The sequence below is a fragment of the Physcomitrium patens genome, chromosome 7, assembly GCF_059467195.1.
Source record: "Physcomitrium patens ecotype Gransden chromosome 7, ASM5946719v1, whole genome shotgun sequence".
In the NCBI taxonomy this organism is placed as follows: domain Eukaryota; kingdom Viridiplantae; phylum Streptophyta; class Bryopsida; order Funariales; family Funariaceae; genus Physcomitrium; species Physcomitrium patens.
In genome coordinates, this window is record NC_143416.1 from 12,018,314 (window position 1) to 12,042,778 (window position 24,465).

The 24,465-nt window shown below is 37.3% G+C and overlaps 3 protein-coding genes, 1 long non-coding RNA gene and 1 other non-coding gene across 18 annotated transcripts; 2 read left to right on the forward strand and 3 right to left on the reverse strand.

The window, feature by feature from the left end:
* The first annotated feature begins 407 nt into the window (after positions 1-407).
* On the forward strand, positions 408-3,058 carry LOC112284522 (cytochrome P450 703A2). The gene is made up of 3 exons (XM_024524397.3): positions 408-1,443; positions 1,630-1,803; positions 1,908-3,058. The coding sequence occupies exons 1-3, from the start codon at positions 670-672 to the stop codon at positions 2,529-2,531; spliced, it is 1,572 nt and encodes a 523-aa protein (XP_024380165.1). The 5' UTR covers positions 408-669; the 3' UTR covers positions 2,532-3,058.
* Positions 3,059-4,465: 1,407 nt separating this feature from the next.
* On the forward strand, positions 4,466-9,597 carry LOC112285149 (proteinaceous RNase P 1, chloroplastic/mitochondrial). 7 transcript variants are annotated; one of them, XM_090251993.1, is made up of 11 exons: positions 4,466-4,584; positions 4,756-4,938; positions 5,182-5,593; positions 5,744-6,059; positions 6,280-6,556; positions 6,741-7,281; positions 7,400-7,501; positions 7,616-7,797; positions 8,012-8,132; positions 8,305-8,373; positions 8,688-9,597. In XM_090251993.1, the coding sequence occupies exons 4-11, from the start codon at positions 5,777-5,779 to the stop codon at positions 8,898-8,900; spliced, it is 1,788 nt and encodes a 595-aa protein (XP_090108119.1). In that variant the 5' UTR covers positions 4,466-4,584; positions 4,756-4,938; positions 5,182-5,593; positions 5,744-5,776; the 3' UTR covers positions 8,901-9,597. The 7 variants fall into 7 exon arrangements, 5 of the variants coding, with proteins under 5 accessions (XP_090108119.1, XP_024381492.1, XP_024381490.1 ...); XR_016504194.1 differs by having other exon boundaries at positions 4,512-4,938; positions 8,688-9,085; positions 9,408-9,597; XM_024525724.3 differs by having other exon boundaries at positions 4,756-5,593.
* Positions 9,598-12,994: 3,397 nt separating this feature from the next.
* On the reverse strand, positions 12,995-15,099 carry LOC149988566 (uncharacterized). Of its 8 annotated transcripts, none has more exons than XR_016504199.1 (3): positions 13,791-15,099; positions 13,582-13,644; positions 12,995-13,364 (listed from the first exon to the last, which is right to left on the reverse strand). It is a non-coding gene; the product is annotated as an uncharacterized LOC149988566 (long non-coding RNA). The 8 variants fall into 8 exon arrangements; XR_016504202.1 differs by lacking the exon at positions 12,995-13,364 and having other exon boundaries at positions 13,385-13,644; positions 13,791-14,128; positions 14,671-15,098; XR_016504197.1 differs by lacking the exon at positions 12,995-13,364 and having other exon boundaries at positions 13,385-13,644; positions 13,791-14,128; positions 14,338-15,098.
* Positions 15,100-16,336: 1,237 nt separating this feature from the next.
* Positions 16,337-16,409, reverse strand: TRNAK-UUU (transfer RNA lysine (anticodon UUU)). The gene has a single exon. It is a non-coding gene; the product is annotated as a tRNA-Lys (tRNA).
* A 263-nt stretch (positions 16,410-16,672) lies between these two features.
* LOC112284204 (uncharacterized) lies at positions 16,673-18,387 on the reverse strand. Its single transcript, XM_073535547.2, has 2 exons — positions 18,147-18,387; positions 16,673-17,040 (listed from the first exon to the last, which is right to left on the reverse strand). The coding sequence occupies exons 1-2, from the start codon at positions 18,267-18,269 to the stop codon at positions 16,954-16,956; spliced, it is 210 nt and encodes a 69-aa protein (XP_073391648.1). The 5' UTR covers positions 18,270-18,387; the 3' UTR covers positions 16,673-16,953.
* Between the last annotated feature and the right edge of the window lie 6,078 nt (positions 18,388-24,465).

Here is a 24,465-nt window from a genome sequence, read left to right on the forward strand (position 1 = left end):
CAAGACGCCGCCGCAGGTTTCACTACTCGTCAAAAGCCTCACTTAAGTTGGTGAAGGCTTGGAGAGTGCCGGCACCGGACTACTTGCTCTCTCACCAATTCCACATAAATAGCTTGGAAACTTCAACTGTGTGATGATCTTTCATGCGTTTCCACAGCAACTCACTTTTCAAAGAAGTTAAGATCCACCAAATTGCGAGGGACTGGTTCACATCAGCCACAGAATCGAGTGACTTTACAGGAGTGAGAAGTTGTTTAAGGAATAAGACAATCCTGATCTTTGTGCAGTCATTGAAGTAGACCTTCGACTTTGGCTGTGCCGTATTTCCCTACACGACTGCAGCATGACATGTGCTGGATTTATTGCTGGAGTGAGTGGTAGGTTGCGGCAGCGATGACTTCAACCAGCTGATCGACAGGTATATGTACAGTGTCGGGACTTACCAAGATCGGACCGTGGACGTTTTCTTGAGTTGTGGTGGAGAGTCGATTCATGCGCTTCTCTATGAAGCCTGTGAAAGCACCCATGAGTTGATACTATATTTTCACATGGGATCGGTGTAGTAGTGTGCTGTTGCTGGAGCCTGGTGAGATGTAACTGCGTCACCGTCGCAGAACAGGGAAATTAAGTACAAAGTTTTAAGCTCGTTGAGTTGTGTGCTTCGAGGATATGGATACCCTTGTATCTCTGGAGCTCTTTGGCGGCGTCGTCTGGAATTGGGTCCAGGAGAGTCGCTTGCTGATGACTACATGTTCTGTGTTGGTGGCGCTGGTGAGCTCAGTTTTCCTATTTTCGCGGTTCCGGAAGCCATTGCAACTTCCACCTGGTCCCAAAGGACTGCCGTTTGTGGGGAATTTGCTGCAGTTGGGATCGCTCCCCCACAAGACCGTCACTGAATTGCATAAAAAATACGGCCACCTTGTGTACCTACGTCTGGGCAGCGTCCAAACCATTGTGATGGACAGTCCCGAGCTCTTTAGGGAGATCACCAGGGAACAGGACAATGTGTTTTCATCGCGACCGCATTTGACGTTCACGGAGCTTGTGGCCTACGATGCCCACGATTTTGCAATGGCGCCGTATGGTCCCCACTGGCGGCATGTTAGGAAAATCTGCGTGCATGAACTTCTGACGAACAAGCGGCTTGAGAGCACTGCGGGAGAGCGCAAGGAGGAGTGGAGATGCATGGTAAAGGCCATTTTAGAAGCGGCCAACAGTGGCGACGTTGTAGACATGAGGGATGTCTTTGCGGGCGTGTCGATGACGGTGATGTGTAGAATGTTGGTAGGGAGGCGGGACTTTTCTGCTAGAGAAGATAAGCCGCGGGATTTTAAGCATCTTATCCATGAATTGTTTCGATTGATGGGAGTGTTGAACCTAAGGGATTTTGTGCCAGCTCTTGGGTGGCTGGACTTGCAAGGTTTCGAGAGAGATATGCGCAAGGTATGTTGCAGTGTGCGTTGATTTCGGTGCAACCTTGTTTCCCATGCAATCTGACAAGAAAAATCTGAGATTCAGGATCTTCCCCTCTTCATTCGTCTTCTTTTTCGCTACTTCAATGTATTTTTATTTTACATTTATTTACTCTGTTCTAATACGGTGTCTCATGGGATGAAACGTATTTCGCAGTTGCGGCGTGAATTTGATGAGGTGTTTGACGCCGTCATTCAAGAGCATAGAGACCTGGCATCTGGCAAGCTGCCAGGAGGAAAGCCGAACGACTTCATCAGCGTCCTGCTGGACCTTCCAGGCGAGAATGGAGAGCCGCACCTGGACGAGAAAACCATCAAAGCTCTCCTACAAGTAAGCTCACCACGCGAATGAAAAACTGTCAAACATCACTTTACTCACGAGTAACAAAATGGCACACGATTCCGCAAACGATAACCAAAATGCTTGGCACGCAGGACATGCTAGCGGGCGCAACGGACACATCCGCAGTGACAAACGAGTGGGCCATGGCGGAAATCATCCGCAACCAGGAGATTCAGCGCAAGCTCCAGAACGAGCTCGACTCAGTGGTAGGCCGCGACCGTAACGTGCAGGAATCCGACCTTCCAAACATGCCATACCTCATGTGCATAACGAAGGAGACCTTCCGACTCCACCCAGCGGGTCCCTTCGGCATCCCCCGCGAGACGATGGCCGATACTAAGCTGAACGGTTACCACGTGCCGAAGGGCACTCGAGTCCTCATGAACTTCTACTCGTTGGGTCGAAACCCCGAGATTTGGGCGGATCCTTTGGAATTCAAACCGGAGCGATGGGAGCGAGAAAACTTGGCCCAGGTCCAGGACCCCGAATTCCGCATCTTCCCCTTCGGCAATGGCCGTCGCCAGTGCCCCGGCTACATCTTAGGCAGCAGCATGGTACTCTCGACGCTGGCGACGCTCTACCACGGATTCAACTGGTCTCTCCCACCCGACGTTGCCCGCATCGACATGGACGAAGCCTTCGGCTGCACGTTGCCGATGAGAACTCGTCTCCGCGCAGTCGCGACGCCCCGGCTCCCGCCATACTTGTATGCCTAGTCGACTTCCGCCATCGCTTGACGGCCGCGACCGCGAACGCGCGGCTTCAAGGCTGCCGCCGAAACTGGAATCCTGGTGCACTGTCCACGCCGAACGCCGGCCGCGGCCATCGACGCGCGTCCATGAAAGCACACTTTTTCCTTCGTACTTCAGACCTCTTTTTGTGTAGATTTTTATATAAGTTTGGTCCCGTACTTTTAGAATTTAAAACTTGTGTAAGTTGGGTCAGATCCATGCCGATAGTTTGACACTGAATGAATGGCTTTTTCACTGATTCAGTTGTTTCATGGTGTGGGGTATTTTTACTGGCGTTGTTGCTGGTGATTAAGTTAATAATACTTGGATATTAGTCGTGATAGTAATTAGGTTTTGATTCCTTCTGTTTTAAGCCTTGTTAATTTTTAAACAAGCATTGGAAATGATGCCTTCAAGATTTTTTTCTTAACAAGAAAATGAAGTGGTGGAACTTAGATTGTTACATCAATTTGAATTTGAATTAAGGCCTTGTGATAAACCTACAAATTTCATTTTGATATGTGCAATTGAGTTTTAGAAACATAACTTTGCCATCAAAGATATGAATAAGAATGAATCTTGATAGATTTACTTTTAGGGAAGTGTGTAAATATATACACATTGTTGTTTAAGAAGGAAAATTACATGATGACAAATTATTCTATAAAGCATTAAACATGGTTTAGTTTGTAAGATGATAAGTTAAAAATATTATAAAGATAAAATAATGTAAATGTAGAAGTATGGTTTGCCAAAACTAATAAGATTTTTATTTTGTTATATATATATATATATATAAATATATCTATATATGTTTTCAAATATTGTGAGTTTTTTCATTGAATTTATTTTAAAATTTAGAGAACTATTCTTATGAAAAATAATTAACTTTGAAAAACTCTCTTAACAGATTATAATAGAAAAATATTTGATACAAATTCCAGTACTGAATATACTGCATATTATAATCATGTAGGATCAATCAGCTACCTAAAATTTTTTGATTTATTGTTGTTGTTATTTGTCATGTGATACACATGCATTTGAATATGGAGTTTTTTTTTAAATAACTTTTTATCCCGAATAAATTGGACATTTCCAGCTTTGCTATTGGAAATTGGCAAAGCATATATATGTATATATATGATAATGTTTGAATGATTATTAATGTTGTAAAAACTTGAAGATTTTTTTAATAATTTCCATTGATTAGATGATTATGTCTTTTGAACTTGTCCTTTTCAACATAAAACTAAATACCGAACATTAGTTAATGATGACTTTCCACTACACACATCAAAGTTACAGTGAAAACATCTACCTGAATTTTGTTCAGAAGGAGATTGCATGACCCATTATTCCAAATGAACAACAACTAAATAACTACGCAGAATTTCACCCGTAAATAAAACTCATATTACAAACCACCCATTCTCAAATAAACCTAGAAATCTCAGAGTTTCATTCATCACAAATTAATTGAAACAATCAATCCCAGAAATCCCCAAAAACATTGATCCACGAATAACTATCCCCATTTTCTTAAGTCCACAACGCAAGTCACGTTAAAGACAATTTATTATTAACATTATCATCACTATTATTATCAAACAAAATGGGAGGATTATCCAACATTCTATTTTCCACTAGACAATGTTAAGATCACCCAACCAATCAATTCAAGCTTATGGGAGACCAAATCTACAAATCACAAATCCACTACCCCAATAAATTTTTTGCAACTTTTTCTATTAATAGCAAATATAATTGCAATACAAGGAGCTCTTTCTACTTATGGACAGAATAGAATCAAAAGCTGAATAGTCCAAAGCGCAGCGAATCTGAAACGTTCCCAAGCATTCTCCATGTTCCCAGTGTTCCCCGTAGTATCCATGTAGGGGAACGACGTCTCTCTCGCCAGTGAGCCTCGGTCTATGCGACGGCGATTGTTGCTTTGTCAATTCCATGGAGCTCGACTTCGTCGTTGTTTTTTCTCACTTCTCGTGTCCATTTTACTGCCCTTGCAGTTGCGGATTAGGTTAACTGCGTCTTCATTTTGCACCTCTTGGTGATTCTCAATGCAATACGGGCTGTTTTGGGGGTTATTTTGATGCGGGGTGCTGTGTTGTAGCCCATTTGGCTGAATTGGTAGGGTTTTTGAGCTTGGGAGAGGAGGATATGGGATGAATGTGTTGTTGTTTTTGTGCAGCGAGTGGATGCGGGAGTTGGTCCAGTTTGAGCATTTCGTCGGGAGGAAGTTTGAAAGCAAGGAACGGTAGTTGGGAGGGTGCTTTGAGTGAGGTTTTGGGTGGGAGGAGCGAGCCAGCAAGCTCAGTCGCACTTGACTGGTGGTTGCGTTTGTGGGGTGTAGCCCACGAAGTCAGACGCAGTGGTTAGCAACCGTTTCCCGTCGACCCCTTTGTAGAGTTTCTCGAAACAGCTGGGGCAATGTCTGGACCTAGCAGAACTTTGTAATTTTGAAGAAAGGCTTATCGCCTTGCAATGCTTATCGCCTTCTCGTTGTTGGTTGTCTATACAAGGTTTGTATTTTTTGCGAAAAATGTTTTCTTGTAGTACGAAGGTGGCATTTTTTTACATATTCATATGTTGAGGTTTATATGTGGTTTGAAAGCAGCTTTTCGACACCATATCGTCTCCTTCAGATTCTGGAGGTAGTTTTAGCAGATGCTAATCTGGAAAATCTGAGAATTATACGATTTTTTCAAGTAGAACGTTGGGTTCAGGTTAGGTCTACACCATAGCAAGGCTTTGTTTTGCTGTACTGGTGTTAGTTTTAGCAGTCGGTATTACAAAGAGAAATGAAATCGTAAGAGGTGCTGGAAGCATGGATTACTGAGCTATCAAATTTGATAAATGGGAGGAAGAGCAAAATGATAGACACCCTGTTAATGCGGCGGTGACTTTTGAATACCTTAGCTCCAAGTTCAGAATCTGGAAGAATTCAAAGAGCAGGCTTTTCTCCAACAATCGCACGTATCGTTTCAGTTGCCGCATCTACGGCGCTTGTAGGGGAGCAAAATCATCCGGTTGGCATTCAGTCCATCATACTCAACAGATTCTATTCCTTTCATTTTTCTATTCTTCTTTCCATAGCTTTATCCCACGATTTTAGCTGTGTTGCTACTGGAACTGGATGATACTCAATTTTTACATCCTCTCTTGAAGTGGCTCTGCAGGGCGCTTGTCAATTCGAGAGACGTAATATCAAGATGCAGAATGCTAAGCGACCCGCTCCGAATGACCAACAAGATGGGGACGAACGGAAGTCCAAGAAGAAAAGGGATCCGGCCGAATCGGAGCTTCGTAGGTCCATCGACATGTGTTCGAAGCATGCAGATGCTATGGGTGCTATAGAAATCTATGATAAGGTGGTTGCTGAAGGAAAGATGTCTTTCAATCAGTACAGTTACAATGTGCTTCTCTACTTATGCTCTTCCGGAGCGACAGGTTCACTTAAGCGCGGAAAAAGTGGAAATAGCGAGAGGCAGAAGAGTGAGTCTCCTTTTCAGTGCCATTGCTTTCCAACATTTAATGTGCACCACCAATTTACGTTTCTGCATGAACTCAACGTCAGGGTTTCGGGTTTAGGGTTTAGGGTTTAGGGTTTTGATTGTACCGTTTCCTGGGTTGGATGATCCATTATTTGAAAATAATTCTTGGTAAATTTTTCCAGCATTTGCGTGAGTGAGTTTTAATGTTGGTGATACGCTAGGCAATGCGCAGGAGAAATTGACGAATAGTGTCAGTGACGAACAGAAGGTTCATTCCAATGTTGAGGTGGATACCTCTGAGGAAGTCGTACTGACAGACGAACAGAAGCAGTTATGTCTTCAACGGGGCTTTGCTGTCTATGAAGCGATGAAGTTGCAAGGAGTGCCTCCGAATGAAGCAACTTTTACTGCCGTAGCACGACTTGCAGTGGCGAAGGATGATGGCGACCTGGCTTTTGACATGGTTAAGCAGATGGCAAAAGCTAAGCTTTCTCCCAGGTAAGCTAAGATTTCTCCCAGGCAAAATATTGGAATTTCATTAGTTCTTTATAGTTCACGTTTGATTATTGAATAGTATTCTGAACGGTGTGAACGTACAAGCATACTAGATTCCCAGAGAATCGGTAAAGGTGTTGTAATTAGCACCGTAGTATGTCTCCTAACCTTTGCTTGTGTGTTTTAGGCTGAGGTCATACAGTCCTGCACTGCACACTTACTGCAAATTGAAGAATATTGAGAAGGCATTTGAGGTTGACGAGCACATGTTGGCAGCCGGCGTCCAGCCTGAAGAAAGTGAATTGGAGGCGCTCTTAAAGTTGACAGCTGATGCAGGGCTTGAAGACAAAGTCTATCCTCTCTTGCATCGCATACGAACTACTGTTCGAGGACTTTCACCATCTACTGCTGGAGTAGTTCAGCAGTGGTTTGAAAGTAGCGCTGGTGCAAACGCTGGCAAGTCAAATTGGAATTCTTTGCCGAGCCAAGAGACAGTGAAAGCGGCTTATGAGAGCCGCGGCGGTGGGTGGCACGGACTGGGCTGGCTGGGTCGAGGTTCATGGGAAGTCAAACCTAGTGAACTTGATGCGAATGGCGTTTGTCAAGAATGCGGAGAGCAGCTTGTTACAATCGATATCGACCCAAAAGAGACAGTGATGTTCGCCAAATCCTTGTCAGAGTTGGCTTGTCAGCGAGAGGGAAAAAGCAATGAGTTTAAAAAGTTTCAGGTATTTCAAAAGAAATTGTTATTTTGGGAGTTTACAAGGTGTTGAGTTGATCCTGATCTTCTGCTCAAGATATGTGGACTGATGGCTTAATCATATACTCTGGTGAACATTGCTGCAGGGTTGGCTTGACCGACATGGGCCTTTTGATGTTATTGTAGATGGAGCAAACGTTGGGTTGTTCAACCAAAATTTTGGTGAAGGTGGCTTCAACTTCCACCAGGTATGTGCTGGAACTTATCTTTTGTAATAATCAAGTACGTGCTGCATGGATTATTCGACTCCGCAACTCAAGTCATCAGTGCCGTCTGTTAACTTGTGTCCTGCTCCATTTCAGCTGAACTCCGTGGTGAAAGGAATTAAAGAAAAGGTAGGTTCGAAGAGGGAGCCTCTTATATTATTACATCACAGGCGAACCAGAGGAGGGCCTGCAAGTTCCTCTTTTGCCATTAAAATTCTTAACAAATGGCAAGAGACGCATGCCATCTATACAACGCCTACAGGATCAAACGATGATTGGTGTGTGCCACGAAACCTGTTTATTCTGTTTTTGCTGCAGTTCTGTTGTCATCATAGGTGATGCGGTCTCTCAATGGTCCTTCGATGATTTGATGTTGACGTGAAAGTTGGTTTGGACGTTTGATATCTTGTGCGTATCTGAATATCAATAGTCTTTTCGGGCTTTAGATAATTCCACCCATGTGTTTGTATCTTAGGTTGTACCTGTTGACAGGTATTGGCTATTCGCTGCAGTTAAGTACAAGTGCATTCTTGTGACCAATGACGAAATGCGTGATCACTTGTTCCAGCTGCTTGGGAACGACTTCTTTCCTAGGTGGAAAGAACGCCATCAGGTACTTAACAAATTTAAATCGATGCTTTTCTTCACCTATATTCCACTCTTTGGCTACTATTAAATCGTCCTCTACACAATCATCAGATGAACTATATATTATTCACTCTTGAATGCCTAATATGGTAAACATATGCCAATAGTTGCGTGACAAACGTTTTGGTAATGAACAGGTTCGGTTTTCGCTCAGCAGGGAGGGTCCAGTTTTCCACATGCCGCCTCCTTACTCCATGTTAATCCAGGTGCCAAGTTTCACCTTTTTATCGATGAGAAGACGCAGTTCTGAAAGGAGCATGTGTGAATTTTTTGTTGTATTATTTTTATGGCATAAGTGAAAGTAGACGGCGATGCTTAAAATTGCAGCGTTGTAGGCTTGGGATGGAGGATAGGAAGTTGAAAGGTACACCTTCAATGAGGCTTGTTACAAAAGTCTTAGGTCTATGGTTGCTTTGTTTTCACCACATTTCTTTTGTCTTTTTTTAAAAAATTAAAAAATAATCCTAAAATCATAAATCAATCCACTCCCAAATCATGATGTCTGTTGGTACGAATGCAGGAATCTGTAAGTGGGTCCTGGCATATTCCAAAGAGCGGTGGTGAGGATGTTTCCGCACCCGTGAAATGGTTGTGTGTAACCCGCACTGGTCAACCAAACCCCGAGATTTTGAAAGTAGAAGAAAAGCTGAACCATTTGCTGGCTGGAGCTGGAGAGACTGGTCCTGATAGCAAGCCAGTTGAGGAGGCTAATTCAGAGCTTAAGCAGACATAACAATCGTTCGAAAGTTGCCACCACCAGCAACCTCCAGTCAAAATCCCCCCCCCCCCCCCCCCCCCCCAACAGTAGCTGAATCCACTGGACATGCCAGTTCTGGAGTCATTGGCATCCACTCGATTTAATCACTAGATTTTTACACACTGGATTTAGCGACTACATCATTCAAAGTAAGACAACAGGTAGAGGAGCATCTTGAAGGTGGAGTATTTTATACATTCTCTTTCATGGAAGGTTTCTGATTGGATTTTGTTTATTATCCTGAGAAAACAGATATGATTCTGTTGAGAAATATAGAATTAGCTTGTTCAACATGCTGAACTTTGTGAGGCTCTGAGTATAACTGGCACGAGTTCTTACTTCGTTTTTATTTATTTATTGTTTTTGTGTTGGTTTTCATTCATGTTTTTATTATCCTTTTTCGCATGGAGACTAAGATCTTCGTCGTCATAGGATCTGGAGCACAATGAAAGCCGGAGGTGTACTGACCCCTCTTAATTGCAGTCTTGACCTTCCCAGGGCCTTCAAGTCCCAACAAGCCTGTCCATCAACATGAGACTGTAGCTGGAATAATTCTGGTTCATTTTTTTGAGTACCAATCAGTTTGGTCTAATAGTGGAATCCTTGATCGATTATGTCTTGAATTGATTGATATCATATACATTAAACTTAACTTTTTTACAACTATGACTCATAAATCGTTCTTTCACCTTTTTCTGGATAAGAATATATGTATCTATATATTTATATATACATTTATTTATTTAAGAATAAAGTTGTTAGAATGTGTGATTACTGACCTGCTTACATCTGTCAACTTTTCCTTATATGCCGTCCCTTGAATGCTATTTGCTTGTAACGTTACTATCTTGTTACAATCCTCTGCACACATTATAGTTTATAAATTTTATTACCTTTGTGAATTCGTAATTATATGACTAATTTGAGTATAATATTGTGATGTGCATTGGAATCTCATTTTTCATTTAAGTTGAATTCAATTATACATATACACACAAACATATACATGCATGTACATATTTATAAATAGTATATTCTTAAACAAATATAACTTTCTTTTTCTTTCTTTTTTGTATTTTTTTTATATACAAAATCTCATTAAATTGTAAATCAAGTATGTTTCTTAATTATCATGTTTTTAGTTTACATACAATTAGAATTGATTTCTACAACATATGCATATATATATATATATATATGTATGTATGTATGTATACAAATTAATACTAATATATACATGTGCATGTATGTATTCATTTGATGTATAATTAAATTTTAAAAAAATTAAGAAGTAAAGAAATTGTTAGATTATAATAAATTAATCTTAAACCCAATTTAATCACATATTTAGAATGGGCAATCTCTAAATAGACCCAATTGTTTTATAAAACTTTCAAAAATTCTTTTATAAAAAAAGTCAATTCTAAATGTTGAGTCAAAGTAGCTATATCTTACAAACTAAGAATTTGTATAGGAAGTTATTTTCACTATTGGAATTTTAGATAGTATAAATGAAACAATAGATCAAGTGAAAATTCAAAAATAAGGGGGGTCAAAAAATTAGGCACATCTATGTATTTCGGAATCCTAAATCTTAAGTACTAAATCCTAACCAAAATAAAAACTAAATCAGTATTTTCATTTCTGCTATATCACATGCACTTTAGCACTTAGGTGCAAAATTGTGTCAAATTCAATTTTTTTTTGGTATGAAGTGGAAGATTTCTATTGCACAACTGAACATTAATTTCTTCATTGAACATTATCATGCAAAAATGGGCCCTTATATTCTTCTAGGTAATATTTTTATTTTATTATTATTATTATTGTGGAGTAGGTTTTTTTGAGAGCAATATTTTTTTTTTTTGAAGTTTAGTGATAATCAACTACAAAATCATAACCCAAGGTTATGAAATGTGCAATTTGTAAAGATATGACTTGTTGTCTTTTAAATCAAAGATAGACAATTATATAGACAAGGTCAAAGTTTATCAATAATTATGCCATGCAATATTAGAAGATGTTAGGACATACTTAAAAGAATTGAAATTAAAAAAAATAAAAAAATAAAAAAAATACATATAACAAATATGAGAGTATTCAAAGTTGATGTTTGAAGCATATTGATATTGGCTTGTCAAGCAATTGGATGAAGTGGTAAGAATATGGACTGACAACTTTATAAGGCACACAATTGAAATGTTCTTGAAATGCTCCAATAAGAAGTAAGAGCTATGCCATATTTTTTGTATAATCCTTAGAATTAAGGTAATAAAGGAATCACATCTACTATTGTTGATGTTTTAGAAAATGCACATTGATTTAGACAAATAGAATGACAAATTAAGATCCTAATCCAATTATGTTGAAATAAGTAGAAAGTAGTGGATTTTGAAAAAAAATAGCATTTATAAAGACTAAGTAGATGCATCTTACTACTTTGTAAAACAATTTGGTTATAATTAGCAAAAATATGTAGTAAATTTGACATAGGATACTCAAATAGAAGAAAATTTTGATTTTACGATTTTTAACAAAATCTCTGTGAGAATTTATTGGTGGAGTTATGAGCATGATTTACATTTTTCCTTCTTAATTAATATTATTTGTTGCACCAAAAAATATCAATTATAAAAGGTTATTAATCATTAAGGGTAGCATGTTGAAGGTAATATAATAATTATCCTTTCCAAGGCCCTATAATATAGATTGTTAGTCTTTACTATAGTGGCCATATAGCCCTACCAGCTACATAGTATTGTCTTGTCCAATTATGTATAGCCATGTGGTCTTGCTATCCACATGGCCTCTATGAATTATCTTTTTTAATTAATAAAAGTAAATAAAAATTAATTAATTATTAGAAACAAGAAATTGTTAATTAGCTACAATAGAATAGAATTGGTTTTTAAAAGTTTGATTACTTATTAGGAATTATTAATTTTTAGAAGCTTAATTAATAAAAAGAGTATTTTATATAGATGTATAAAAGATAAAATATGTTATTTTTAAATATTAATTAATTAATTAATTAAATTCTACCAAAAATATTTTAGATTAAATTATTATATAAATTATTATTATGATTTAATAGTATTATATATTTATTTTATCATAATATTAAATTTTATAAATAACTTAGATTTAGTATTTTAAAAAAATTAAAATTAAATAAAATATATATTTATAATTTTTATAAAAAGATTTTTTAATTTTTAAAAAATATAATAAGAATTATTTTACAATTTATACACAAAAATCCTTAATAGTAGTAAATGTTTTTCTTTCTAAAATTGATTGAGTATTAATAGATAAAAAAATTGACTATTTTAATGAATTTTGAAAGATTGATTATTTATATATATATACATATATATATATATATAGTATCATACAAAAGTAGTACCACTTTGTGACCCAATTGTTTTAAGTGTCTTCTACTTTAGTTTTATAAAGACATTAATATTATTTTCAAACATATTGAAACTAATTTTAAAGATTTTAAAACAATAGATGCAAAAGTATATTTAGGACTTTTATATGGCATTATTGTGGATCGTTTTTGGTTGCTCTGTAATGCTCTTTGGATCCATAGAGGAGGCAGTGGTAACCAAGTTCCCTTATTGGACCATATAACTACCCAAATTAATGGATATCAAATGTAAGATGCCTTTGGTTGGTTGGGATGGATTTTAGAAGTTGAAACTCTCTTTGGATCTTATTTTAAACAACAATGTTCATCAAAACCTTGGTAAGAGGTAAAGCCATCGCAAAGCATTATTTCAAAAAGCTTCTTAAATTCTTTGGTAATACAAGGACATTAAAATTTCCAAGACACCATTTGAATTTGGAGAGATAAAAAAAGAAAAATGACCAATCAAAATAAAATTCTTTTTAGATTTTTGCAAACTTTCTCTTCTCTTCCTCTTATGATACTCTTGAAGAAGAGTTTTTAGTCATATCTTGGGTGGTTTTCAAATTATTTTGACATTATTTTTCTTTATATCACTCCAAATTGGACGAAAAAAAAAAAGTTGAAAATGAAAATAATAACAAATACAACAAATATATTTTCAAACTTTGCAGGTGTCTAATCATGGGCATTTAAATTGCTTTCTTAACAACATATTCGTATTTTTGCATTTGAACTATTTTAAAGTAAATCAAAGCGAGCTTTTGGATGCTAGATGCACATCAAAGTTCCAGAATGGATTAAAGATTTACTTATTCTACCAATATTGTAGGTTGTGTGATGTCTCAGTGATGCATACACAAAAACATAGAATTGACATCACTTGTCAAGGGCAATTCCTATGAGTTGTTAAAAACATATCCATAGTTCAAAGTTATACTTGACACTGCCCTTTGGGTGGCTGAGAGCTTCACTTTCTAGGAACAGAGCTGATGCTCTACATAATCGTGCAGGTCCTGTCCTTTTTACTGCTTGTGCTCAGACAACATTGTAGATTGCAAAGTAGCAGTTCAAAACCTTTATAAATTTCACCATGTTCATTGTGGTGTTGAATTTTGAGAAACATAAACTTAGTATTGCTGACTAATTTAAAATAAATAAAATAAATAAATAAAAAATGAGAATGTAATCCGTTTCACCAATATTGAAAGGGTATCCTCATCAAAGTTGCGGACAGGCTCTCACCGAGGCACAAATGGAGATCAAATATTTCTTCCTTGACTTGAATGCTTGTAACTATAATCAGTCCTGCATATCCTCGAGGAAAGAGACATGTCAAACATGTGAGTTCGTCTCTTGAATAACTGATATCCTTCCTTCAATGCAAAGTCTGCTAAGGGAACAATGAAGATCATTTAATCTGAAAGAATGGAGTTGGAGTTGAGGGAAAATACATTTTTGAAATTGACGTTGATACCGATGGTCTCAGCAACAGAGGCGATTCTCTCTCCCGTGGTTGCGAGGCGGTCTGCATGGCAAGCAAGAGCCATGGCCAGTCGGTCTGATGAGTTGGTCATCCTTTCACAGGTATTGGCTATGCGGTCACCCTGTTTTGTCATAGTTGTCATCATGTGGTCAGCTATTTTGCTGCTTTGATAAGCCATTGTTAAAGCTCCAACTGCAACAGCTGCTGCAATCACTACACAGCCCCAAAATGCTCCAGCAGGCTCTGGGGTTTGAGACATGCTTTCACCTCATGCTCATCAATCCCCTTATCATCATCTTTGAAATCCTGCAAGGTGCACAAATTGCACACGTTTGATGATGCCCGATTCCTAACGTACACATGTAATTCCACCACTCATGTTCAGAACGTTTGTGTCCTCAGAACCAATTTAAATACCGTGAATTGATTCAATCTAACGCCACTGACTAACCACAAATCGATTGAAAAGAAACAACGCTACAGGATCATGACCAAGCCCAGGGCTGTCTATGCACCTGCCCTGACAAAAATCCAAGACTGAAAAATATCGCTAAACTGCCGTCGCTCCAGTAATCAGGACAGAAACTTCACTCATATTTCACAACCAACCCTAATTTTCATTCCCAAAACCGATTCCAACGATTAGTAGCAGGCATTGTGCAACGCATCACCCACGTTGTACGAAGCATCACAAATACAAAAAACTCAACCCCAAACAACTACTCCGCGCAGAACTTCTCCGCGAAATGCACAGCTTCAAAAGATGGGGACCTTCACTCAATTAAATTGAAGCTTGACAGACTCCAGCGACTCTATCTATGCTTTCGGCGCATACCCAAAAGTACAACCTGCGAGTTCTTCAACACAACTTCTGGCAGCCTGAACTCAACCCACCAATACAGCAAACATCGCTACCGCACCTGCAGTAGACGCTACGACATGACCCATCTCGCTGAAAACACGCCATAGCTCTGTGTGTGTGTGCATGTTGCAACACTTTCCTGGACAACATCTCATATTGCTTTTCTGTGTACACAATTTTGCTCAAGCATGGTTTTGGATATTCATGGGCTTGAGAGTGGACATTGTTTTGCAAGCATGGTTTTGGTTGTAGAGCGGCATTGAGGATGGAATTTTATTCGTTTTCTATTGCTTCTAAAAAATGGAAAGATGTGGAGGTGGAGATGAAGATAACTGCTGAATTTCAGGACTAGGAATTGATTTAAGGGAGGGAATAGGAGAGAATGTGTTTCAAATTTAGAACAAATGATAAATAATTAAATAATTAATAATAATTAAATAAAAACTAACCTAAACTAAAGTAATCTTAATCCTGTGAATATCTTGCTGGCGTTGTGTTTTGTATTGTATTCCGATTGTCCTGTATTGTCATACAATTTGTGAATACAACGATTGCTGTGTTCATAGAAAAAAAAATCCGTCCTGAAATAAGTAAATGTTAAATTTGTAATTGATATTACTTTAGTTTTGAAATGTATATATGAATAATAGAGAAAATAATCCATAATTGTGCAAGTAAGGAGTCTTTGAAATGAAGATTTTGCAAATCTATAAGTGTTCAGTTTGATTCAGAAGAATGTGATGTGCCTTCTAAGAATGATGGGATTCTGGTAACATTCTTCTGTACTTTTTGCGTCTTTCAAATATAGATTGTATGTCCATTCATAATTCTTATTATAAAGCTGTCTTTGTTGGTGCTATCTTTGTATACTGTAAATTTGATTTTTTAAATAGTTTTCTGTTAGAAAGAATACAAGAATAATAAATAAAATAAAACAAAATAAATAAAATAAATAAATAAAACAAAATAAATAAAATAAAACAAAATAAATAAATAAAACAAAATAAATAAAATAAATAAATAAAACAAAATAAATAAAATAAATAAATAAAACAAAATAAATAAATAAAACAAAATAAATAAATAAAATAAAACAAAATAAATAAATAAAATAAAACAAAATAAATAAAACAAAATAAATAAAATAAATAAATAAAACAAAATAAATAAATAAATAAATAAAACAAAATAAATAAAATAAATAAATAAAACAAAACAAAATAACATAAATAAATAAATAAAATAAAATAAATAAAATAAAATAAAATAAAATAAAATAAATAAAATACACATCTATATATAAAGATTTGTATAGTTTTTTATTCAATGAATTATTGATAACTAATGTTAAATGTAGACGTATAAATTTAGATTTTATTTTATTTTATTTCATTTTTTCTTCAAGCCTATCAATATATACATGATAATCGATGTTTCAAACCAAGTAAAAAAGATGGGCACTTTGAAAAAGCAATTAGGAAACAATACACAAAATGCTGTAAGAGGTACTACAATTAGAAGGTTTTGTACAAATGAATGGCGTTGAAAACAATACACAAAATTTCATGGATTTTGGGAAGATTGACGGAAATCTCGATATGACAACGGGGGAGACTTGATCAATTCCAATCAGAATGACGTTCAAGCCAAGTCGCCGACCGTGGGACTCGAACCCACGACCACGTGGTTAAAAGCCACGCGCTCTACCAACTGAGCTAGGTCGGCTCGTGTTCTCCATGATCTAAAGCATTAATTTATTTTACTGTTAGGACAATTCTATCCTTCGGAGAAGGATCGCTGAAAGTGGTTCCCTATTGTTGTGGGTAATCAATTGGGAATTTTTATAATACTCTGTCATATTCCATGGTTTGAAGCACAATAAGAGAAAAATAAATAACGTAGCAGACGAGAATTCTGCAAGAGACGGAGTAGGTACTCTTAAAACAATGTGATCAGCACACTATGCCACACACAGTATTCAGGACACGTTTCAAAACTGTGGCTTCAAGCGAAGCGCCTAACTGAATTTTTAGTCAGGAACTCCATTAACCAAGCATATCGTGTCCACAATATAAGTTCGGAACCTAGGAGAATTCCAGCTTTTAGTAGCATAAATCAGGTCCTTATTCCAAACTAACAAGTGAACTCATGATTTCAGACCATAATCTCACAAATTTACAACTACATAAATGCCAGCTTTGAAGCTGGTTAACATGTTTGCTTCGAAAGCCCCAGAGGTGACTCCATAATTCAGAAATCGAAGGTGTTGCTAGGTTGAGGGAGCTGGTGGAGGCGTCTCTTTGGGATGCTTCGAGCCATAGTGATCCACTAGCTGCTTGTGATTTGCGAGAGGTGCCTGAAGGTCACAGCACGATTAGTACAATACATGCTGTACACAATCAACAACTTCCAACGCAGTACAAGAAACAATGACCCTAGCAGATATCAGTCGCCCAAATTAGGGCAAGATTGCCACAAAGACTATGAAGAGTATAGAATTCCTAACACAAATGTTATGCATACGATCTTAGGCTCAATAAAAATATTTAAATGAGATCTAAACATCTGTGACCTAATGTCTGTAATTACATGAGTAGTACTTTTTTTCGGCGCATATCCCATAGCTGTGGTCTTGTGCCGCATTAATGTCAACGGAGACTCATGTGCTAGAGGATTAGCATGACCTTGGAACCGACTGCGTAGCAACATCCCAGGCCTTATCAAATATCTTATCGGGAAACTGGCTCAAAAATTGTAATATCATGCAAACTCAGAAGAAGCTGTGGTACACCAGCATGGTTTTATGCAACCACGTGAAAGGATTACAGACTTGAAATAAAACAACGATCTATTCTATGATAACTGCTGAAAACAGGTGAATTAAGTTAGCGAATACTATCGTATGAGTGGCTTCATCGAACTAGGACACTAGGGCAAGTACGAATGAAACTAATTTCGAATCAAAGAATATTAAAATAGCACACCGTTATCACGTAGCTTACAAAAGAATCCCACAAACCAACACCTGCAAACATCTCAAACATTAAAATGTCGACGTATCTACCGCACAGGTACAAAGAATATCGAGAAAGTTCCGAAAACAAAGCAGCTACTAACCTGGGATGCTAACAAGTGGTTGACACAAAAAACTCTTCTTTGACGCAAACAGAATTGCCTCGTGAAACATCAGTTCATCAGAGGAAAGAAGACGACAAACAAGCTATCAAAAAAAAAAAAAACCTTAAAAACCACAAACCCTGTTCTCAAAATTAAATTCAATAAGACATCACATCAATCGAGGACACAAACGGTTTCCAAAAATGCCCTAAGACAAAAGCAACCACTGCACAATCCACCGAAACAGCACCGTCTCTACCCGACCAAGAACCAAAAGCGACACTCCTAAACAAAAGAACCCCCAAAGCAAGAGAAATAAGAGCGAATCGAATACGTAAAATTCACCTTACAAACAACGCAAATCGTTTTCAAGCCCGCGCTTCGCGCTTCAATCTGCGAGCCCTTCGGCTTCTCATTACGCTCCGCAGCTCGCTTCTGAGCCTCGATCTTTTGCTTGCCCCTCACCATCGTCGCAGAAAGGGCGTGGTCCTCCCACAAATCGCAATTCCTCCGATTCCACCGACCCTAAGTGTGGATCTGGACCTGTGTCTCTCGGCCTCGTCCAGTCTAGTCTCATCCCCACTCTTCCCTTCTCTGACACTCCCTGCCGCCCGCGTTTACCCCTCTCTACTGCTGCGTGAAACAGCGCCTGTGACCGCCTGACCGTGCTTGTTGCTCCTATTCCCGTCCCCCTGCCCCATTCCCGTTCATGGTCGCGGGAGGAATCTTATCCTCAGCCACGTCACATGGCATGTTCCAGCTCGGAACATTTCCTCGACATGGAATGTTGGGGCTTTCATGCATATGTACATATATCGATCAAGATTATTCATATTCCACGACAAAATGATATATATCCTGTATATACACTTATTTAATAAATGTGTAAATTTTAATACATATATTGATTATTGCAGGTTTAACAGATAAAAAAAAGTGTATTATGTAACCATTACTACACATCATAGTCTTAATATAATCAAGCTAGCAAAAAAGAAAATACAAATTTGCTGAAAAATATAGAAAAGAACACAATTGATACACACTCAAACAAACAAAAGAGAGAGAGAGAGAAAATAAAATAAATAAAATAAAATAAAATAAAACACACACACACACACACACACACTCACACACATGTGCAAATGTAAAATTGAAACTTAAAAGAAATATGAACAGAAACTGCATCAATTTTGTGGTATTCATTTAAATTATAATATATGATTTTCTATATATGAGAGGTGATGTTTATGTTTTAAAAGATACCTTATAGCATTTCCTTTTTACTAAAAATTTCAATCAGTTCTCCATATTGCATCAAAGTTTTGTCATTATTATTCTTATCCTTATTTTATGATTGATTAATTACATGTCTCACAATGTCATACACAAATAATTTATTTCATGATAATTGTCAACATAAATGTCTTCAGTTATGTATTTTAGGCCAATAAAACAGTTGAGTCACATTTTTCCCAAAAGAGCTATGACATGTAATGTGCTCCACTTTTGTCATGGTCTTCAAATTCTCACAACCATGCATGCTATTCTTATGAATAACTTTTCTCTGCACAAAAATTTATTGAAATTAACTCAATAACTACAATACATTGACAGCCTTTTAATTACATACAAATACACAAACACACACACACACACTTCTATATATACATATATATACAGTCATAGTGGTGGCTCTTAATAAGCCAGAGCTAATAACCTAGTGCATGCATGGAAAGGATCACATGTTAGGCTAGTGACAAGCAAAGCCAAAGCAAGTGAACAAGAGAATGAGAGCCTGAGGCTTTGCACTCCCATGCAGTTGAGAGACCAAGGAAGGGGTCCCATGAACTGAATATCCTGCTGCAGATGTGCATTGGATGCATCTTCTTCATCTGCTTGGGTTTAGGGTTTCCCCATCCATCCTATTAAGCTCCTTTTCTGCATTTGTGGGCATTCACAATTGGTTCCAATCTCATTCCACTTCCTCTCCAGCTGGGCCATGGTGGCATTTGCAGTGCCTCTAGGCACAAGCTCTTTGTGGGGTCCTTTGTGTGTGTTTCATTGGTAGTTGTGGCAGTACTAATGATTGATTGTGAATTTGTACTTCCTTTCTAGGCTTTATAATGCTCTACACCCTGATATTACATTCAGATATATTTATTTGTTTATTTATCATACACACACAGAGAGAGACACACATGTTCTTTGGGTGAACAATTTGTTTTATGTTTACTAGCTTAAAAGTAAAGATGATGGCATTAAACATATAACAATTGAATTTCAAAAGCCATGCTTGGCCACCCCCAGTATGAAATGGAATTGAAGGCAATGGACTGGTCCATAGAGGCATTACAACTCTTAAAGTCAACACTTGTTTTTCTAAAGTCTTCAGAAGTTCAATGGACCCAGCAATGGCAGGCACATCAAATGCAGAGAGGAAGAAAGTTTTTGAATTCTAATCTGGTGGACACTGCCACTTTGGACACTTGACATAATGTTTTGTTGGTATTAGTTTCAACATTCATACCCCTCTCAATTTTAATGATGAATTGCATGATTTTGCACTACTGTTCCTCAATCTTGTCCTTCAGGAAACTTGCAGGCTTGCTGAAGAGTTTATTTTTTGTTGATGTTTCTACTCATGGCTTTCATGGAGACTTTACTCAATTTCTGAAAAAGAAATGCTTTGACATTGGCTCTAAGTGGAAGGGGGATTCTAGAACCTATGCATGATACAAAGATAACATTTTCTTAACATAACAAACTAGTTTCACCAAAATGAGGATTATTTTGTGAATGAAATTAGAAACACCCTCTAGGAGAATCAAGCCCCCAGGTCCCCAGGGAGCCTAGATTCTGGCTTGCATGCAATTCTAGGGACATCAGCCTCACCATTCTGGAGGGTCAAATATCGAAACCTAATTTAGCCATATCCACCAAAGGCCACCACCAACCCCAAGGATGAAACACGTATGGATGAATACCTTCCATTATAATATGGATGGACTACATCCACTTGTTCAAGGTGTCTGCCTTTCCAAGTTCGAAGGAATGGCCATTAAGTTCTTCCTGGTTTTGTTTTGTCTGCTTTCTAGGCTCCTTTCATTGGGAGGCTTATGATAAACCTTTTGGGGGAGGGGGGGGGGGACCAGTTGTATCATACCCAGGAAGCCAAGTTGCAAGGTATGAGCATCAGTCATGTGATGCCAACTCATAAGAAGAAAAAAAATGAAAAAAGATGATAAGCATGGCTGCTGAGTTGGCAGAGAGGAAAAATGTATAAAAACTAATAAAGATGGGCTGGGTAGGTGAGAAAATGCAGCATCTTGTCCTCCACACCAAGCACACCATTCACCTTTTTCTGCATTGGAAAATAAATTTAAAAAACAATGGTATTAAAAAAGGGGCACAAATCATTAATGGGTTTTCCCAACCTAACAACTTGTGCATCAGTAGCACAAAAACACTCTCAGTTTCTTCACTTTATGAACTAAAATGTAGTGGGTTTGCACTGCATCCCACGTTGAGAAAGAGCAGTGTTCCATGAAATAGATCAACAGGGACTTAACTCCGTGGACGATCCACTTGGAAACAAAGGAACAGAAAGTAGGATTGATGTCTACGTCACTCAATGCGAAACAAAAAAATGTCTGCAGAGGTTCGATGCGTGGTCCCCACGGAAGCCAAGGGGCCGGGCCGTGGCGGGCGCTGCTAATGTGAACGCGACGATAGTGTGCCCTCATGGAGACAGGACAACCACACGTTGGCGTGATGAGCTGGAAATGCCACGAGCGTGTCTGCTGGACGAGGCTCGTGCCTTGTGGGAGACACAATGTACAGCCTGGCAACACGGCGGGAGTGGTCCATGTCATCCGCCACGTCACGTCCCTTGAGATGCCCCTCGCAGCCACGTCTGCACAGCTGGACCGGAGGAGGGGGGTCGGGGGTGGGGGCCCTATAGTCATCGTCTCGGTCCAATGGAGAATAAGATTCCAGTTTCCTATAGGGGGTGTGAAATAGGGTTAAATACGGCGATGCCTACAAGGCCAATTGTGGGTATCATTAAAAAGAACAACAAAGGGAGGAATAATAGATATATATATATATATATACATACATATATGGATGTGTGGAATAAAGAAGGGATGGCCCATGAGAAAGTTGTTGGGAGGGACCATGAGTTTCATGTGGAAGAAACCCACACTTGGGGAAAGGGGGGGGGGTATAAAGTGGAGACTCTTTTTTCCTCATCGAAAGCAAGGAATGTATATACAAGTATTATAGTAAAACTGTTGAGAGATGTGGTTTATAAACTATTTCTTCATAAACTACTTCTTTGTTTATTGTGGTGAATAAAAGTTTTATTTGTGATACAATAGGTTGTATAATTGATGTGCTTGGCATCGAGGCATTGTGTAGTAGTCCTATGAATATCTTGTGGACTTAGAGAGTTTAGATCCTCCTCTTCAATATGACCTATCTTGTATTTGGATTGAACACACATGTGTGTGTGTGTGTATATATATATATATATATTTATATGTGTGTGTTATCTTTTGATGTTCCTAAATTATAATTTCAACTAATTAAAATTGTCGTATATTTTTAAGTATTGTCCATTTATATTATGCAAAATTCAGCTTGTAAATGTTGGGTTCTAATACACAAGTTTTACTCTTAATATTTGAATGTAAATACTATTCAAAATAAAAATACTTAAGTCTTTCTATTTTATTGATTTTTTTATTTCCTTTCTTTGACAAGACATATTGTATAATTTACTACATGATTGTTCTTTCGAAATCCGAACATGAAATCATTGCATGCATTATTATATAATATTTTATGATTAAAATTTGAATTGAATGAACTAAAATTATAATTTTCAATACATATGAAAAATACATAATAATTAATTCAGTATAAAATCAAAGAACGTGCCAAGATGCAGAGTAAAAGCTTTGCAAATTACAAGGTTTGCAAGGTTCTTGAGTCAAATAAACATAGTAAGAAACTTGGTTTAATTGCTTATTATTAATTCTCATAATTCTTTCTCAAGAGTTAGATTCTTCAAGAATTCTTACCAATTTTTTTTCTTAATTAATTTTTAAAAAAGCAATTACAAACTGTAATCATGAATACAATACAATGTTTTGCAAATCTTATCCATGGTATTTTTTTTACGTCAGGAATTTGTCCAATTATAATTATAATTTTTTTTATACCATTGCTGACAAAAATTTATTTGAGACACCCTACTTATTCAAAGTTTTTAACTCAATTAACTTCTATTTGTGTCAAAAAGAAGAAAACGAAGTAACTCTATTTAATTTTATTAATTTTATTTATTTTTCTCCCCTTCTCCCTTTTACTCTCATAATTGGTTACATTTTATTATGTGAAGCAGTTAGCATTTGGTAATTGATGAATAAATTTGAATTTGTTATCAATTGGAAGATTTAAATGTTCCTTTAAACTAATAGGTTTGACTTTCGTTTATTATGGTACCGACCTTTGTTAATACTTTCAAGGTCATGTATTAGTTTAATTACTACCAATATGGAGTGGTCAACAAACAACTTCTAGCATGATTATATCGCACAATGATTATGTTAACTTCTCTATTTCATATCAAAGTTGCAATACACTTTTAAAATAAATTATTAAATTGCAATTTTGCAAATTATTCTTCCTTACCCATGAAGTTATTGTGATTATAAAACTAAGAGTACTTAAACTCATAACAGTGATGGCATAAATCTAAGACAGTACATTATGCATGTGTGTATACTATTTTGTATTTGTAATATGTAAGTGTATAAATAAAATCCATGATGCTTTCAATAACTGTAGCTGTTCTCCTCATTACTTAAGAAAGACCAAGCCATAATGCAAATGCAAACTACTATTCCATTACCTTCCTTGGACTTTTTAATATTTTTCAACCTCTTACACCATTGATGTCCTTGAGAATGGGTAAGTTTTGCACAACAATGTTCTACCTTAAACAAAAGCCAAGGAAATTGCACAACTTGAATGTGTACGTGCACATTGTTCATTGTGGAGGAGTTTTGGTTGTAGCATTCCAAGTGGGACAAATGTAAGTGAATCCATTATGGGAAGAAAAGAATGAGAACAAGGGAGGGCTCTTGATGCACTCAGTTTGATTTCACCAAAGTGTGTACTTGCTTTGACACACTTTTGGAATTTTTGAGAGATGAGAAGGAATAATTAATCTAATGAGTGTATGCCACATTTTTCAGTACTAAAATGGTCGAATATTCAACAGGCCAAGCTGGGGTTGGTGAGCTCAATAAAGCTATTTTTCAGCTGACTGACTGACAGACAGAGTTGCCCTGAGAAGGAGATATTATTAGATCCTGCAAAATGAAAACGCAACAGAGAGCTCTATTTGCTTTGCAACACTCACACACCCACACACACACATTTATACAGATAAATGAAGTGGGTTCAAAAAGCAGTAATAGCTGCAGTAGTAGTGGTGGCGCCACTGTTATTATAATGGAAGAAGAAGAAGAAGAAGAAGATTGAAGCAGAGGTCCATTGACATCAGGGTGGACTGAACGTCTCTGTTGACCACAGTCCTCAGAGCCAATACACCCCATTTTATTTATTGTTACTGTAATAATAATACATGCAG

Bases quoted from the DNA above. Each gene is read 5' to 3' on its own strand.
- LOC112284522 (XM_024524397.3), top strand. From the start codon at position 670: ATGGATACCCTTGTATCTCTGGAGCTCTTTGGCGGCGTCGTCTGGAAT. The intron at 1,444-1,629 runs GTATGTTGCAGT...CGTATTTCGCAG, and splicing joins TCGAGAGAGATATGCGCAAG to TTGCGGCGTGAATTTGATGA. The intron at 1,804-1,907 runs GTAAGCTCACCA...CTTGGCACGCAG, and splicing joins CCATCAAAGCTCTCCTACAA to GACATGCTAGCGGGCGCAAC.
- LOC112285149 (XM_024525724.3), top strand. From the start codon at position 5,777: ATGCAGAATGCTAAGCGACCCGCTCCGAATGACCAACAAGATGGGGAC. The intron at 7,282-7,399 runs GTATTTCAAAAG...ACATTGCTGCAG, and splicing joins ATGAGTTTAAAAAGTTTCAG to GGTTGGCTTGACCGACATGG. The intron at 8,374-8,687 runs GTGCCAAGTTTC...GTACGAATGCAG, and splicing joins CTTACTCCATGTTAATCCAG to GAATCTGTAAGTGGGTCCTG.
- LOC112284204 (XM_073535547.2), bottom strand. From the start codon at position 18,269: ATGGTGAGGGGCAAGCAAAAGATCGAGGCTCAGAAGCGAGCTGCGGAG. The intron at 17,041-18,146 runs GTGAATTTTACG...TGTGACCTTCAG, and splicing joins CGATTTGCGTTGTTTGTAAG to GCACCTCTCGCAAATCACAA.